The sequence below is a fragment of the Microtus ochrogaster genome, chromosome 5 (assembly GCF_000317375.1).
Source record: "Microtus ochrogaster isolate Prairie Vole_2 chromosome 5, MicOch1.0, whole genome shotgun sequence".
In the NCBI taxonomy this organism is placed as follows: domain Eukaryota; kingdom Metazoa; phylum Chordata; class Mammalia; order Rodentia; family Cricetidae; genus Microtus; species Microtus ochrogaster.
Genome location: NC_022012.1, coordinates 36,187,418 through 36,205,472, shown reverse-complemented (window position 1 = coordinate 36,205,472; position 18,055 = coordinate 36,187,418). Strand labels below are relative to the sequence as shown.

General features: G+C 45.6%; 1 protein-coding gene across 2 annotated transcripts in view; it reads left to right on the top strand.

Moving 5' to 3' along the window:
• Tecta (tectorin alpha) overlaps nucleotides 1–18,055 on the top strand; it is a 69,979-nt gene that overhangs the window by 48,426 nt on the left and 3,498 nt on the right. The window contains exons 13-19 of one of the 2 annotated variants that reach the window (XM_026779345.1): nucleotides 2,680–3,063; nucleotides 5,296–5,582; nucleotides 7,143–7,423; nucleotides 10,755–10,865; nucleotides 12,028–12,230; nucleotides 13,299–13,462; nucleotides 13,894–14,142. In XM_026779345.1, coding sequence (XP_026635146.1) covers nucleotides 2,680–3,063; nucleotides 5,296–5,582; nucleotides 7,143–7,423; nucleotides 10,755–10,865; nucleotides 12,028–12,230; nucleotides 13,299–13,462; nucleotides 13,894–14,142 — 1,679 coding nt within the window. Of the gene's footprint in view, nucleotides 1–2,679; nucleotides 3,064–5,295; nucleotides 5,583–7,127; nucleotides 7,424–10,754; nucleotides 10,866–12,027; nucleotides 12,231–13,298; nucleotides 13,463–13,893; nucleotides 14,143–18,055 lie in introns of both variants that reach the window. The other variant, XM_026779344.1, reaches the window with a different exon arrangement.

The window sequence follows — 18,055 nt, the reverse complement described above, 5'->3', positions numbered from 1 at the left end:
TCCTGGAACTCCCTTGGTAGACCAGGCTGGCCTCGAACTCACAGAGATCCGCCTGCCTCTGCCTCCCGAGTGCTGGGATTAAAGGCGTGCGCCACTACCGCCCGGCAAAAAGCACACTTCTAAACTCTGCTCCTAGCCTGAAGATGGCCCAAATATGTCTGTCTATTCGCTGTGTCATGGACCCCTCCACAGGGATCCTAAGTGTCAGCGTGGCCAAAGGGAACAGGATTTGAGTTTGGCCCTGGCTGTCTCACTGTTGGAGGATAACATTGAGCCAACTGTCTCATTTCCCTGACCTTCTGCCTCCTATGAATGAAATGTAGCCGACTGTGGCTTCTCAATAGGGTCATCCATATGCCCCACGCTAGTTACCCAGCCTGGCATCGGGCATCCAGTCCTTCAGTGATTAGTAGTGCTGTTGTTATGTTGGTGGCTCTTATTCTCTTGAGAAACATTTAGTAAATAAAAGAAAAGATCCAGACATGTTAGTAAATGATGCATGTAGAACACTTGGACTCCCCCAGAAAGTCTCATAACAACCCTCGGCAGCTATTAGTTCTATCAACATTATTATCTGGTTTTTCATCGGAAAGTCAGTGGGTTTTGACAACAGCTTCTATCCGGGAAGTGACAAAGTCACAGAACAAATAATCCACATCCATTTGCCTCAATTCAAACAAGCTCGGAGGTTTGTTTATACAGCAGATTTCTCTGGAAATAAAGAGAGAACACATCTAGTCATTAGCATGTAGGGTAATCACCCAGCTGTCGTTGTCGCGTCTAATTAAGGTAAAGAAAGCAGCATGGGGCCAGGCACTCCCCTTGGTGCTGGTTTCGCAATCAAGTTCTTCTGTGGATGAATTATTTACCCCTGATCATATCTACAAACATCAGGTTATCTTTTCCTTCCCACCAATGTAAAGTCTGTGTTCTTATCAAACAGAGGCCAGGCCAAGCACTCAATTATTGTATAAATCTGATAAGAGAAATGAAGCCAGTTTGTGAGGCTTCTGGGACCCGGGATGTGTTACAGATCTAGGAGGAGTGGGGACCTGGCTCCTGATGTCTTCACTTGGAGGATGAATGACACACTGGTTGGAAGAGCTTGCCCTCTGCTCACCCTTGAATCTGAGTCACAATCAGTCAATCTCAGGGTATAGCGAAATCTGTAGTGGAAGAAGAAAACAGGGACCCGAGAAAATCATCGGCCCCTTTGTGCGTCTTAAGACATCTTTTATGTCTGCCAAATTGATATAAATTACGCATCTCTGATCCAAAAATCTGAAGTACAAAATGCTACAGAATATAAAGTCCTTTGAGCACTGACCTGATGCTATAGGCAAAAAAAAAAAAAAAAATTTCGCTCTATGAAAATTGGACACAAGACATGTAAAATATCATATTAAATTACCAGGCTAGAGGTAGAATGAATATATGAAACATAAAATGAATTTTATGTTTGAACATGGGTCCTATTCCCAAGATAGCTCATCATATATGTGCAATTATTCCAATTCCAACTCTGAAAAGCTCCCAAATCCAAACTCCTCTAGTTCATAGTACATGTGACAAGGGATGGTCAGCCGGAAAGGCATTGCATAGCCCTTTCTCTCATCGTCTACTTATTGTGGTCCTCCCACGTAGACGGCCATGATTGTTCCCCAACATTCCCAATCTAGAGCAAGTACAAGGTTACGGCTATAAACTCTATCAAGTAGAATTGTGTCTGCAGATTGCTGCCCATCTGGGGAAGAATCTAAACCAGTGTCTCATCCGTGAGGAGACCTTGTGCCATAGGCATTTAAATGATTTTGTATAAAGCCTCTGAAGGAGGCTGAGAGGCTCTTCTGTAAAACTAACAGCGGTGAGCATATATTGAGTTGTTACTTGATGCTGGGAAATGTGCTTTACATGTCATGTTTAGTTTGACCTTCACAACTGCCTGCCCTATGAGATGTGATTAGGATCCCCACTTCAGACGAGCAAACTCACTATGGGAGTTAGTGATGATCCCCAGATGGAGTATACAGGGTGACAGGGCTGGGACTGACCAGCAAGTGACCTGATCCTAGAGCTTTCTTTTCATAGAGGAAAAGAAAAAGACCTAGGTGTTGGCTGGACATGTCACCTTTAGAGCCCCGGGAAACGAAGGCGCTTGCAGTAGAGGCAAATCAGAAGCAGGCAGGATTGAGGGAAGTGCTCGGAAGGGTGAGCCTTGGGAAATGTTGAAATGGCTGCTCATAGGAGTTGATTATCATTTTCTTTTGACTGGTTGAGATTTAAAGCACCCGTCTCCCATTCCCAAGTGAATTTAAATTTCATTTTAAAGGGGAGCCTATATTTCTTAGAAGCATGATTCTCAGGCTTAAGAAAATCTACAACGAATTTTTCCTCTTCACCTACCTCCCCTAACAGCTGGCTGCACATTCGGGTAGGCTCTGATTAGTTCAACAACCCCAGCCATAGAGGTTCAGAGTTCTTGATTGAAACCAATAAAGTCTAAATTGCGTATTCTTTGGCCTCTGAATTGCATCAAAGGGATATGTGTTTGAATCCAGGCAGCCCCCCTTCCACTCTCTAGTGAAACACCAGCGCTATGAAAGGGAGGCGAGGCTGGGCTCTGGGGTCTCCAGGGCAATCTGAGGTCACAGTTTAACTCCAATGGCACCTCTCTTCCAGCCCAAGCAGCTGTTCTGGAATGGAGACTGCACGAGGCGCTGCCGCTGCTTCAGGCGCAACCTGATCCAGTGCGACCCACGCCAGTGCAAGTCAGATGAGGAGTGCGCCCTGCGCAGTGGGGTGCGTGGCTGCTTCAGCACCAAGACCTCCTACTGCTTAGCGGCAGGGGGTGGCGTCTTCCGCACCTTCGATGGTGCCTTCCTGCGCTTCCCGGCCAACTGCGCCTTCGTGCTATCCACCATCTGCCAGAAGCTGCCGGACATCTCCTTCCAGCTCATCATCAACTTTGACAAGTGGTCCTCGCCCAACCTCACCATCATCTCCCCTGTCTATTTCTACATCAACGAAGAGCAGATTCTCATCAATGACCGCAATACTGTCAAGGTTTGATTCTTAAGAAATGTTCCAAGGGAGCCGGGGCTATGATAGCGGGCTGTTCGTTGTAGTTTATCCCAAATAACTGAGTTGAAGGGTAATAAGGGATTGCTCCAAGTATCCTACACACGTGGCCACATTTTAGAGAGTTGAAGCCCGAAACTTCTGCGGGCATAAGAATAGGCCACTGCCTCTGTTACCCATGCTTTTAAAGGCCTTGCAGGAAACTTAGCGTCTCAGGCTGTATTGACAGCAGGCTGGCAACTGGGCTCCAGGTGATAAAATGGTAGATAAGCCAGCTTTTACTCTGGATTAGTTTCCAAAAGGCATCTCATTAAATCTTAAGAGCCTTTACAACTATTCTTGACGCTGCCCGCTTATACTAAGACCAACCCGCATTTCTGCCACGCATTCCCTAAACAGAGATGGCAGGTATTTATTTACCTATAAAAACAATGATGCGAATAAAGCCAAGGAGAGCAGCCGCCTCCACCGGCAGCCCCATGATGATGTTCCAACTGAAAGAAAATGTTGAATTTATCTTAGGTTGATTCTTCCTAGGGTCATTGCCTTGGCTGTTAAAAATTTTAAATCTAAGACCTGTATATAAACACATGTGAAGGGCCCACTCACCCCCCCCCCAAAACGAATATTTGGTTTAAATACCGTTACTCATTCCACGTAGGAAAATAATGAAATAATGAACTATTGGGCCCCGGTCTGCAGCTATACCAGACTGGCCACATTAGGTTGACCCAAAAGATGAAGCCAAGCTCCATTACAGTGAGCTCAGGTACAAGGTGGGGATGTGAGGAGGAGAGCCCTGTGTACATGTTCTGGAACATTGGGTCTTTCATTGGCCTTCCACTACCAGCTCAGCTAAATCTAGCATTGAATGAACCTTTATTTAAGCAGTCATCAAATAGCTTGGCATATAGTCCCAGGCAAGAGACCGACTTTTTGCAAGCTTAAAGGGAAGAATCCAGGTTTTACTACCGGCTTTTAACTTCCGGGAAAGCTGCAGCTGGTTTTGACACTCCAATTCCTCTGGCAAAATGGCCTGCAGGGACACAGCTGCGCTGGTGGGAACACAGGACGAGGTGAAAGTGACCCTCAGGAGAGCCACACAGACACCACTGCCAAGTAATACCCCAAGCCAGTCAAAAGAAAAGGCAGGATTTTTTTTAAAGCCATCTTTTTTTTTTTTATGGAACATTACTAATAACTAAGGGTAGGGGGGAAATCCAATTGATTTTGTAATCACATTTGTAAGCACAGGAAAAACATGTTATATCTAATCCCAAAGGCTAAGACATTTTATAAACCAGGAAAATGACAAATGCAGAAAATACCGTGTTTATAAGACAGCAGGTCTTATAAACCTGAGGTTTGCACATTATAAATAAAAAAACAATAAACGTGTCAGCTATCCCAAGATCCATTGTAACCATGTTGGACTCTCCTTAGAGCAAGATTATGATGTCATTTTCAGTAACTGGTAGATGTTGGGGAAAGTTTAACACAGAAATCTATCCATTCAAGGAAGGCGTACTATTCTGATGTTTTCTTCCCTCTTAACTTTTCTGTTCCTACAGTTGGCTTCCTTTCTGGAAACCGCGGGATAAGTGTATATCCGTAAACTCTAGGGCAGGGGTGGTGAATCTGTAGCCTGTGACCACATCTACTTGCGGTGTCTGTGTGTTAATGCACATGTATACCCATGTGTGCTCTGGTGTGTGGCAGTCAGAGGACAACCTCAGGCGTCTTTCCTCAGGTTGCCCATATATATTTATTTGTGTGTTTGCTTGTTTAGTTATTTATTCATTTTGGAGGTGGGGTCTCTCAGCTGCCTGGAGCTTGAGGAGTGAGTTAGACTGGCTGTCCTACAAGCCCCAGAGATTCTCCTGTTTCAGCCTCTCCCCAGCTCTGGAATTATAAGCATGAGCCACCATGCCCATCTTTTGCACTGTGGGTTCCTGACACTAAAAGCATTTCCTCATGTTCTTGAGGGCAGCACTATGCTAACTGAGCTGCCACCTCACCTGTCTGACTTTGTAAATAAAGATTTATTGGAAGCTAGCCACTCACTTTGTTACACAGGGTGGGTGATGGCCCAGCACAAGGGCAGAGTTGGGTAACTGTGGTAGAGAAATCAGGGCCTGTAACATCTGGCTCCTTGCTGAAAAGATGGGCCAATCCCAGCCCTCAGGTAAGGACTTCCTATCTCTCTGCATCTAATAGGTGAACGGCACACAAGTAAATGTACCATTTATAACTGGCTTGGCAACCAAAATCTACAGCAGCGAGGGGTTTCTGGTGATCGACACCAGTCCCGACATCCAGATATACTACAATGGTTTCAACATCATTAAAATCAGCATCAGTGAGAGGCTGCAGAACAAAGTGTGTGGCCTCTGTGGCAACTTCAATGGGGACATGACTGATGATTATGTGACTCTGCGGGGGAAACCGGTGGTGAGCAGTGTGGTGCTGGCCCAGAGCTGGAAGACCAATGGCATGCAGAAGAGGTGAGTGTATCCCAGTAGTTCAAACCATGGCCACGGACTTTTTGCTCCAGTCTCCCTACATGCATAGGAGGTGTGAACGGGGCGTGTACTTCCCTTAGCATCCTTTCTCATCCTGTCATGCAGAACTCTGTGTTTGGCCTTTGGAGTCTAGGAGGACCCAGTAAATTTTCCAACTGCAGGAGCGGGGTTTAGTTGATAGAATTCTAAGTTGTCATGTGATCCTGCTCTCAGCCACTCAGAAGAGTGTGCCTGGGACTAGAATCTGAAGCTGTCACCAGCTATCTCCCTGAGATCTAGGATCGCCTACTGGTGATGCAATGGAGAGATGACATTGGAGAAAGGCAGCTCTTTGCTACTTAGTGCTGAGGCTGCTCGGGGAACCTGCCATCTTCCCAGAAGGCTTTACTGATGTTGTGAATGAAGAAGTCGTTCTGTAAACATGGGCTATAGAGGTGATTACCAGCCACTTCCCCTCTGGTCAGCTGAGTCGGAGCTAAACATGGTATTGCAGAGGATCTTGATTTAGGGTCTCCCTCAGCTGCAGAATCACGCGGACACCTTTCTGGCTCTGTGAACATGTTTCTTCTTCCTGACATTTCTTTGCTTCTCCAAGGGCCTGGCCTCTTCATGCCCTACATGTCAGATAACATCTAAGTACCCAGCTGTAGAAAGGGTGCTCCAAGCTTCTGGCCTTGCCCTAAGCAAACGCTGAATAATATATCATGTCAAGATGATATGTAAATGAGTCTGTAACTCAGTGGACCCAGAGCTGGGAAGGATTTTAGCATCTAGTTGGGTATCTTTACTTAGAGAAACATTCTAAATGGCTCATTTGCATGAGGAGGTCCTGGAAGTGCCAAGCCAGGACTAGAATCCTCTGCTTCTAATTTGGTGGCGCCTCTCCCTCTATGTCCCACTCAGTGGCTCACCGGTAGTACAGCTGCTTTTGGGCATTTAAGCCATTCTGGGTTTCCCACGAATAAGCAAGGTTCTAGGCCCCCGGAGAGGCTGTGTTTTTGTTTTCACTTTGTTTTGTTTCCTCCTGCCTTTCTTTGGTTTTCCTGCTATGAGCTATCTTCAGCTGCACACAGCTCTCTTACAAATATTTTGCTTTTGATCTCTGACAGCTAAATTGGAACTGTCTAGAAGCTCCTGAATTTCCTCCTCGTTCTTTAATCCTGTAGGTATCGTTATTGTTGGTATTGTTATTTTGCCAATATGCTGTTAACCATTATTGTGTCAATGATATCAGTGAACTATATTGAAGTGCGAATGACTGCTATATCAATACATGTTGGTTAATAATCCATTCTGGTATTTTATCTTCACTCTGTCCCAGCGATATGAACAATCGATATTGTTTCACTTTTTTAAGTGGATAGAGACAGTTGGAACCTGACTTTCCTAAGGTCACAATGCTAGTTAGTTGACATCTGCATATCATATGAGCTCCAGGCCTAGCTAGCCCAGTAGACCCGACAGACGTGGTCTTACGTTCTGTGGGCGAGCTCAGATGGCGGTTTCCGCTTCCCGCATTCTGACCAGACCTCTTGCCCCCAGCTGCAACGAGCTCCAGTTCTCCCAGTACGCAGCCACGTGCGACAACGTGCACATCCAGACCATGCAGGGGGATGGCTACTGCCTGAAGCTCACCGACATGAAGGGCTTCTTTCAGCCCTGCTACGGCCTTCTTGATCCCCTCCCCTTCTACGAGTCCTGCTACCTGGACGGCTGCTACAACCACAAGAAGTTCCAGCTCTGCGGCTCCCTGGCCGCCTACGGGGAGGCTTGCCGCTCCTTCGGCATCCTCAGCACCGAGTGGATCGAGAAGGAGAACTGCTGTAAGAGAATCCTTTTCTCTCTGTGGGTGCTGTGTGGGCGGCACTGCTCTGATGTCGGGTCCACCCCACCTTTCCTTGTCCATCTGCTCCCTGAGGAGGAGAGGAGAGTGCTGTCGGCTGTCCCCAGGGTCAAAGAGGGGGCCTTTCCAGGGGGCGGCTCTAGGTGGGAGAAGCAGCAGTCTAGTGACTGGGTGGAAGGGCGTAGGTAGTTTGAGACTCCTGGTTGCTCTTAGTTCTCAACTCAGCTCTGCCATGACTTCCATAGCAGAAAGGGGAAGGCATTGCCGGTGGAAAGATGAGCTGGAGTGTACTGGCTCTATCTGGTTTCAAAGGAAGCTGCAGATGGGTGTCTGTAGGGTTCATACATTAAACTAGATGGAGAAATAAAAACTTCTTCATGTGTTGTGTTCTGTAGTAAGAAACTTCAGTGTATGTAGTATTTCCATGTTTCAATGTGTTTACCGTCATAAATAAATGAAATAATTTTTCTTCTTCTTCTTCCTCTTCTTCTTCCTCCTCTTCTTCTTCTTCCTCCTCCTCCTCCTCCTCCTCCTCCTCTTCTTCTTCTTCCTCCTCCTCCTCCTCCTCCTCCTCCTCCTCTTCTTCTTCTTCTTCTTCTTCTTCTTCTTCTTCTTCTTCTTCTTCTTCTTCTTCTTCGACAGGATTTCTCTGTAGCTTTGGAACTAGCTCTTGTAGACCAGGCTGGCCTAGAACTCGCAAAGATCCTCCTGACTCTGCCTCCCAAGTGCTAGGATTAAAGACATGTGCCACCACTGCCTGGTGAAGTAATTCTTAATAATACAGACACAAATAAGTGGGTAATAAGTATAGGTGTGCCCATTATATAAATGGCCATTTCCATCAGTACGGTATGATGGTGTGAACAACAGAATATGTGTTTGTAGGCAGACACAATACCAAACCTGAGTGCATCTAAGAGCCAGTAGGTTTTCAGGATGATTTCTAAAGCACACATGCATTAGTGAGTCTGTAGAGTAAATATGATTAAGTGGTTGAGGTGCACTCAGTTCAGAACCTAAAAATCATGTAGTTAATGAAAATATGTCTTTGGTGATTTCAGAAACTGTTAAAATTACTAGTCTGTTGAAAAATCTGTTTGGTAACTCAGAGTTTAGTGTATTCATAAGTAAAACAATTTAACTAACTTAAAAGTTAAGTGTTTGAATTTTGAAATTTGTTTGGCTTTTATCTGTACACACACACACACACACACACACACACACAAGCTTCTTCCTGCCAGAGCGTGTTTATACCTTGTGTGTCAAGAGGGAGAAGGACCTCTACATTTTGGATGAGCTCTTCTTCCTGCAGGCCGTACACTGTTCATCATTTCTGTTCTCTTTGGCCAGTCTCCTATGGAATTAGCCATGGACACCCTCTGCTGACTGCCCGCTGTGTGCTTGTTCCTGTGTCAAATATTGAACACATTGGGTGAGCAGAGAAAGGTCTTAAAAACAGAAAGCCTTTTCAGAATAGACACATCTAAGCAATGCTGATGGCTTTCCTTCGCTCATCTTTCTAGAAAATAAGGCACGATGCTGAGCCATCTCTGTACTCTCACTGTAGATGGAGACAGCTCGTTTGGTTCCCAGCTACCCAAACCCAAATAATAACACAGAGACTATATTAATTACAACACTGCTTGACCTATTAGCTCAGGCTTCTTATTAACTGACTCTTACATTAACCCACTCCTATTATTTTGTGGTTTACTGGTAAGGTCCCAGGTGGTCTCTCTCCTTCAGCAGCTACGTGTGTCTCTATGACTCCATCTCCTTTCCTCCTCTATCTCTGCTTGGAATTCCCACCTTGCTCTTTCCTGTCCTGCCATAGGCCCACACAGCCTTTTTATTCATTAACCAATAAAAGCAACACATATACAGAAGAACTTCCCACCCCATCTCACCACATACAATTAGTTACTCAGTAGCAGGGACTGACATCCACATTGAACAAGGCGTGTGTGTGTGTTGAAGACTGTAGTTTAAAAACATTTATTTTTATCTTATGCACAGGTATTTGTCTATATATATGTGTGCACAGCATGTGTATGTCTGGTGTATGAAGAGACTAAAGGAGGAAGTTGAGTCCCCTCAAACTAGAATTACAGATGGTTGCGAGCCATTATATGGGTGCTGAGAACCAAACCTGGCTCTCCTAAAAGAGTAGCAACTGTCCTTAACTGCTGAGCTATCTTTCCAGGCCCCGAATTTTGTTATTAACCTTATTTTTTTTTGTATGTGTCTGTGATGATCACTTAAAATTCTGCTTGCTGAGTAGTTTTTACGTCCCCAGTGTCTTGTTATTGATTACCACCACATATACAGTTGATCTGAGATGGTTTCTAATAACTGACATGTGTGACCTTTCTAAGCCCCATAAAGAGCTCCCAGAGCAACTTCCCTCATGATGGGCAAGTGTATCCCTAGCAAAAAGCTATGGCACGTTGAGCAAGGCTCTTTCACTCTTGGTTGGAAGGATATTCATCGTATAAAGAATTAGTCTCTTAAAGAGAACACTTTCAGTTAGCGAGTGTCAAAGGGACAATGAAGAGTCATGGCTTACAGGAATATTGTTCATAATAACAGGCTGGTGTTTTACACCTCCTATGCTTCCACATTACTTTATTCCTTGTTCCCTTTAGCAAAATGGTACAGTTGATTGAATTGGAGAATGATGCATAGTTGTTGATCTGCCTACCTTTATAAAATCAAGTAGATGTTTGGGGAGAAGGTGCACCGTGAATCAAAGAAGTCTCATAGGAGGGGCTTCTCTACGATCTTAGGAGTCCTAAGATTTTTGTTATTGATAAATATTTGTTGAGCACTGCCTATGAGATGGCTTGGATGCTGGAAAGCAAGAAACAAATTATTTGGATGTGAATTTTCTATAAATATAGAAAATTCAAGTAATTACAATATGTATAAAATGTACTGTGATATGGTATGGTGGGTACAGAATTTATAGAATTACTTGGTAGATAAGTCTGGTTTTTATTTCTACAACTTACCTGCCTGGATGATCTTGGGTAAGTTGGGTAAGTTTTAGCTGTGAAACTGGGTTTCTAATACTCAGCTTGAGGAGCATTTGTGAGAGTCAGTCATGCTAATTCATGCTAAGGCATAGGGCAGAGTCACAGTAAACATACAACCACGAGTACTTGCGTTTATTTCCTGGAGTTTACCCTGCCTGTCAGCTTTCCCACCTGACTGGTCCCTACTGAACTGTGTGTCAAATCTGTAGTGCAATCCAATGCTACTGCATGTAGGTGTGAAAATCAAATTGTGCGTTTCTGTGTTTTCCTTTTTAGCAGGAGTGGTTGAAGACCCCTGTGTGGGGGCGGACTGTCCCAACAGGACCTGTGAGCTGGACAACGGAGGAGAATTGTGTGGCTGCATTGAGCCGCCCCCGTACGGAAACAGTGAGTGGCTAATGCATCTCTGCCCAGAAGCTCTAATGAGGAAGCTTATCAAGAAAAATGCCAGGGAAGGGGCTGTGTGCCCACCCCGCACTGTGCTAGAAACCCAAAGCAAAACGTTCAGGGTCTAGGAAACAATTTGACAGGGTCAACATAGGCTAATGATCTTTTCCTCAGAGCAATATCCTTTTCAATACATCCTGACACGCAGATGCGTAAGTGAACAGAACTAGTCATTCCTACGTGAATCCAAGTAACATCAGACAGATCCAAGTTGCTCGTTTAGACGCCCAAATAAGTAAATGGTTTGATGCCAACAAGAAAGAATTAGAGAGCCAGGTGCCTTAAGACGGACTTCCAGCCTGCTTTATCTGGCCCAAAGATATTTGATCCTGTCCTGAAGACAGGGCTGCAATGTTTGATGTGAACAGCAGATAACCAGTGTTCCTTCTGTCCCCGACCTTAGTTCCCCAGGGTTAGAAATGGCATTGTCCTTAGCAGAGCCCACCTGGATGCCAGCTTAAAGGGAAAGTGCTTTGGCTTTTGGCTTTACGACCTTTTCCAAACCAAGTAACTCACAGCACATGCTAATATTAGCATCATTCAAAGATAAAAGCCCAGTTGACTAGAATGTTGCATAGGAAGGGACATGTTCATCTAGGCAGCGAAAACGTTTTTCTTTGTTTCTATGGTGCTTAGGTACTCAGAGATAAAGCCTTCTAGTGGAGCTCACCCGGACACCCTAGAGGTTCTGTTGAGCGGGGCTCAGCCAGGGCAGTGGGTGGTGGAGTCAGGCCAGCGCTGCTTTCCCTGAGGTATCAGCTCCCCAGCCAGACCACACTGTGACAGATTCTGTGTGTCACTTACAGAAAAGTACCTGCCACCAGCCTGTGTGGGAGGAAGGCCTGGGTTTCTACAGAGAAGACAAAAGGCACTTTATTAGCATTTTTATCTTTTTAATAAGCCTCCACCAACGCCCAGGTTATTACTTCGAATGAATTCATGTACTCAGTTGGTGTGATCAAAGTGTAATTAGAAAGAATTGCAGCCTCTGAGTGGAGATTGCTTCCTGCTTCTAAAGAAACACAGCCATGGGGGCCCCAGCCCATCCATGCGGCAAGACCGACTCCCCCTGACAGCCTTGTCCTCCTGACTGTTCCCACAGACTCACATGACATCATCGACGCAGAGGTGACCTGCAAGGCTGCCCAGATGGAAGTATCCATTTCTAAGTGCAAGCTCTTCCAGCTGGGCTTCGAGAGAGAGGGTGTGAGGATCAATGACAGACAGTGCCTCGGCATCGAGGGGGAGGATTTTATCTCCTTTCAGATCAACAATACCAAAGGGAACTGCGGAAACATCGTGCAGGTGAGAAAATGGGGCGGGCGGAGAGAGCATTTGGCTGAGGCAGTGTCATCTCCTGGAGTGTGTTCATTGATCATCCTAAAAGTCAGGGCAGTGTGCTTAGAACACTTATTGATGAGTAGCAGAGCACACATGCAAAAATCAAAGACAGAAAGAGCGATCATCATTTGGGGCCCAGTGGTTGAGTGAATGGAAAACGCTTTCTGAGTGGGACACTTCTTTCCTTGGTTTGCAACGCCCACTGCGGTCCTTTGTTCTATTTATCTGCAAGACTTTCATTACCTTTCGTATGCTTCTGTTGTCTTTCCAGGTAAATAGAGCCTGGTCCAGCTGGTTTAGGTCATAAGGATGCCAGCTGAAGAAAGGAGTTGGCGGTATAAATATAGAACTAGGCCCCAACTTTTAGTGTCGGGGTTTCCAGCACTTGGTTTAATGAAGCATCTCACATCATCTCTTGTTTCTTCCCATGATGTAACAAAGTGCTTTCATCAGAGGGAGAATGGGCTAAGGAGGTAAAACTCACTTGTTCAGTTGGTACTTGTAAGAGTACCTGGAAAAAAATGTTTGTTAGAAGAGAGATTTCAGGTTAAGGACCGAAAAAGAATTTCCAATTCAATTTACATTTTCTGGGCATTGTCAGTATCTCATGCTTTCCCTACCTGAGTTCATGCTCTCCCTAGCCCGAGTTCATGGTTTCCCTAGCCCAAGTTCATGGTTTCCTTAGTCCGAGTCCATGCTCTCCCTTGCCCGAGTCCATGCTCTCCCTAGCCCGAGTCCGTGCTCTCCCTAGCCCAAGTTCCAACAGATATCTGTTTGTAACTGGAATTCAGTGGCACATGGAATCTGCCTCCTGCAGGCACTCAAGGTTATCAGACTGAAGGGCACTGCTCGTATCTATGGCAATACTTCTTTCCCCCAGTTGGTGCTGAGGCTGCTTCCATGCTGAAGTATTCTAGCCTCTGGGTTTGGTGTGGAACAAAGCCATTTCTCTACCATTCCGGGAGACAGATTTGAAATGTTAACTGCGTGCTCCCGTATTTTAATGATTTCTGACCTTCCCTTGATCTGCAGTCCAATGGCACTCATATCATGTATAAAAACACAATCTGGATCGAGAGCGCCAACAACACGGGCAACATCATCACTCGGGACCGCACGATCAATGTAGAATTTTCATGCGCTTATGAGCTGGATATCAAGATCTCCTTGGACTCTGTCGTGAAGCCTATGCTGAGGTAAAGAATTTCACGGGCTGCTCTTATGCTTCCTCTCTCCTTGACAGCTAAGGTTAGCAGCCTCCGAATAGCTAGCATTTGTCTTTGAGGCACCAGAGAAAATATAATTCACGTTTCCGGAAACAAGATGCTCTCGACTAATGACGGGAATGCCTCGCTGCTGAACTATGTGGTACAGTAACTACCTGTGACCAATGAGTGTTGGAAATTTGGCTCCGGGGACTGATAAATTGAATTTTTTATTTTATTTAATTTCATTTAAATGTAAATTGCCCCATGTAGGGACTAAATTACTCAAGGCAGTCTTACACTTTAGGCCTGCATGCTCTGCCTTCCTCTACATTTTAGCTTGGAAAACAGCAGGTCATTGAATAAATAACAATTTTTTTGGGAGGGGTTCTTCACCTCACATGTGAGTCTTTCTTTGTTAGTGTCATCAATCTGACAGTTCCAACTCAAGAGGGCAGCTTCACTACCAAGATGGCGCTCTACAAAAATGCCTCGTACAAACACCCGTACCGCCAAGGGGAAGTTGTGCTGACCACTCGCGATGTTCTCTACGTGGGGGTCTTCGTGGTTGGAGCTGACTCCACACACTTGATCCTCACACTCAACAAATGCTACGCCACCCCCTCCAGAGACAGCAATGACAAGCTTCGGTACTTCATCATTGAAGGAGGGTAAGCGGCCGCAGCAGCCTTGCCATTGGTAACAAGCTCAGAGCCTTTAACGTACCATTTTCTGTATCATCCTTTAGGAGTGGGAATAGCACTAACTTCTGTTGACACCTACCCGTGCTTTATATGAGCAGATTCATCTCTCCCATATCCTGGGAGGTAGCCTGTATAAGATTCAGCAACTCGCCAAAAGTCACACAAGTTAGGGGCAGATCCCCTGCACGAGGCATTTACCATATAATGCTTTAAATAAGGAGTCCCGACTCGCTCGCTTCCTCCTTCATTTCGAGAGGAATCTGGAATTCTGAAAATGAGCAATGTAGTGAGAGTGAGTGGCGGTCCAGGCCTGCGGCAGGTGCGCGAATAGGAAAGAAGGGAGCAAGGACGGTGCTCGATGGTAGAGCTCTCTGCCAGCCAGTGCTAAGGCTCGAGAGCAGCTCCCAGTGCCAACAACAGGAGCAATAGCAATAACACCGAAAGTAAAAAGCAATTAGGATATCATGATTCCCCGTTATGGAGATGGAACACATTCCAAGACGTCCTGCAGCCGTAGACAGTTCTGATCACACTGCCCTATACCCATAAGAAAGTTGAGCTTGTAAATTAGGCCCATTAAGAGATTAACGAGGATAGCTAATAATTAAAAGAGCTTTGGAGACAATGTAGAGTAATAGAAGTTGTGCGAGCACGGTTTCTCCCTCCAAGCATCACCCTTCATCCCCTTGTGATGATGAGAGGAGGAGGGAGGTGGACAGTGCAGGCCCTGGGACTCAGCTTCAGGACTCCAGACAGATGACTAGCGCACGCACTGGGCTCCCACACTAATCAGTCTGATGGCCGAGGCGGCTACCGAATGACTGCTGGGTAAGTACCATGCACAGCAAGGACACACAAGAAGACGAAGGGATGATTGAGTCCTGGCTTGCTGGAGCAGGGCTTCGCCAGATTCCGTCGTAATCCTGGGAACGGCATGCAATTCCAAACCTCATAAATTATTTCTTAGTCTTTCCACCTAACATTGTTGTACTGTGATTGAACGTGAATAACCAAAGCTATAGAAAGTAGGACCATATGTCAGAGGGGGTATCTTAGGCTAACCATGCTTCTTCATCCTTGCTATAATATGCCTGCCCCTCACATATCTCCTGAAACATGGTTACCTAACAAAATTTATCCAATTCATGAATGAGAAGGCTAGACCAAACAAGAAAGAATAAGAACATGGGTTTGCCTGCCCATTTACACTTATACTAATAAATTTCATACTAATTTATTTTATTATCATGGTGTACTTATGCAAAAAAAAGATGTCGTTGCTTTAAGTGTAAAATACAATGACGTTTTAGTACACCAGAAGAAGAGTGTAAACACCCCCACCGTCTGACTTTCCAATGCTTTCGTCACCATGGTACAAGCTTTCTTAATTGGAGTGACTACATTAATCAGATTTCTTTCAATCTGGTAGAAGTCAGTGTGATTTGGCTGACACGAAAATAAAAAGGGAATTTACTGCTTATGAAACACAGTCACGGATGAGGGCTGAATGTCAGGGATGATCGGATTCCAGGAGATGTCAAGGCTCTCCCGTTTTCTCTTGCCTTCAGCTGTCCGTCTGTCTCTGCCATTGGCCCAGTTAGGCAGCTGCTGGCAATCCTGGCCTCACATTCTGCCGCTGCTGTCCTCACTGAGAATGGGGCATATCTAATTCTAGATACGCTCATATCGGATCACCCTTATTGGGAAGAGACAGCATTGAACTTCCCCGGCCCCGGTTGTCACCTACCTCAGAGGCCTCAGTGGTGGGGAGTGCAGTTCTGGAAGTTGTCATTAGCTTTGTGACTACAAGAAACGGAATGGGAACTCTGAGAGAATGGGGAGAGGCCCCGGGAAAGTTGTAAATGTCCACGATTTTGCTGATAACACAACCTTGGAGAAGTTAGGTAGAGATCGCCCAAGGCCACCAACCAGCAGGAGGCAGAGGGGTCATTTTAGCTGTCTGAACCTATGTGCCCTGGGTGCTACCCAGTGCATTGTCCAGGTGTGTTGTGGAATTTCTCGGCAAAGCCCTCACTAAAGTCTTCATCTTTCTGAGTAGATATTCAGCCCTCCAAGAGCAGAGTCGGGACTTGGAGACTGCTAGGTGTCTCTCAGTCCCTGAAGACGGCATCTACAGTACTGTTTTTTTCTCTTTTCCTGTGTCTCTTCTCCCCCCCCCCCCTTTTACCATCTTCCTTTATTGAAGTAAAGAAGCTAAGACAGGAGCCGTGCTCCAGCTACAAACCCAAATGACAAAGTTTAGGTATCCTTTGAAGGACGACATGGTATTTAGCATTTTAAAAATAGTATTTAATAGACTTGACCCAGAGAGGGAGAGCGAGCCAGCAAGCATGTTCATAAATCTCAGCTTACCCTTGGGTCTGTCTAAATAAAGGCCTTCAAATTAAACCATTGTTATGTGAGAAATTACCTCATCCTCAGAGAGAACTGGAATTCATCAGTCCTAACCTTTCTATGAGGCATGTGCGTATTGTTTTCCCCCCACACTCCCAATGAATTCATGGGGAAACATGCTCAGCTTAGTGAATGAGCAGCAAAATGGACCCTTTCATGTAGGGGGGGGGCAGCTGTTCCTTCCCATCAAAGTGAAAGATAAGAGACAACATCAGCTTCTACTACTGGCCCAGTCATTTGGGGATCCAGGCCACGTCTCCCTTCTGTTCAGGTGTCCCAATAGGCAAAAGGACAAGTGTCGATTAATAGTCTTGGTTTGTTTGCTTTCTCCTCCCTACCCCAACACAATGTTTTTATTGATTATTTGGGAATTTCACATAATGCACCCCAATCACACTCACTTCCTAGTCCTCCCAGGTCCATCCCCTGACCCTAGTTCCCTCTCCCAAAAGAAGAAGAAGGAGAAGGAAGAGGAGAAGAAGAAGAAACACACACACACACACTGAGTCCCAATGTCGCCCATATACTCACTGCAGCATGGTCAAACTCCCAGTGGCCAGCTCCTTAAAGAAAACCGAGTTCTTCCCCAACCCCCAGGCAGAAGTCCTCAACTGGGAAGAACTACATTTCAGCGTCCCTGTCACAAACTTTAAGCGCTCTCTTGTCCATGGTCTACACTGCCACCAGAGGCCTTGCCGAGTCCATGGTCTGTGCTGCTGCCTGAGGCTTTGTGGATGTCTGTGGTCCACACTGTTGCCAAAAACCGTGATCCACCCTCCCGCCAACCGGAGCTGGCAAGGAATCTTCGTCTGTAGTAGTATTGAGAACTGCATACTTACAATTGAGAATGGGAGACATTGAAGGCTTCTGTGACAACCCCCTGCCCCCCCAAAGGAACAGTCTAGACAGGACGCCATTGGAAAGAGCTCTTAAGAATTGTTTGCTTGCTCTAATAGAGTGTCCAGACAGCCGTACCCTTTGCTCGTTTGCATGACTTTCTGATACCTAAACTTTATGCCTCCATGTATAGAGAGAGAGGAGGGGGCCTGTCCTAAGAGGGAAGGTCCGTGTGAAGACTGGGAGTCTGAAAATCCTTGAGCTGACTCCGATCCTCCCAATGAATAATAATGACAAAGAAAACCGTGGCACACTTAGCCTTTCTTTCAAAGCGTCTAAGAGACTACTGCTCCGAAAAGCCAAGTTGCATTTTGTCTAATTACGAAAACTAATAGGTGTGGGAACACTGAAGGATAACTTCAATTTTTAATTTTCCTTATTGCTGAGCTATTTAATCCAGTGGACTTGGGGGAAAGAAACGAGAAAGAAAAAGAGACACCTTTTAAGATTGTTATCCCTTAAAAGTCTTGTGGCTCCTCTGTACTCACAGTGGCCATGGCACTTCCTTCCTCCCTTCAACCCTTCCTCTCTTCCTCCCTCCCTTCCTTTCTCCCTCCCTCCCTCTCTT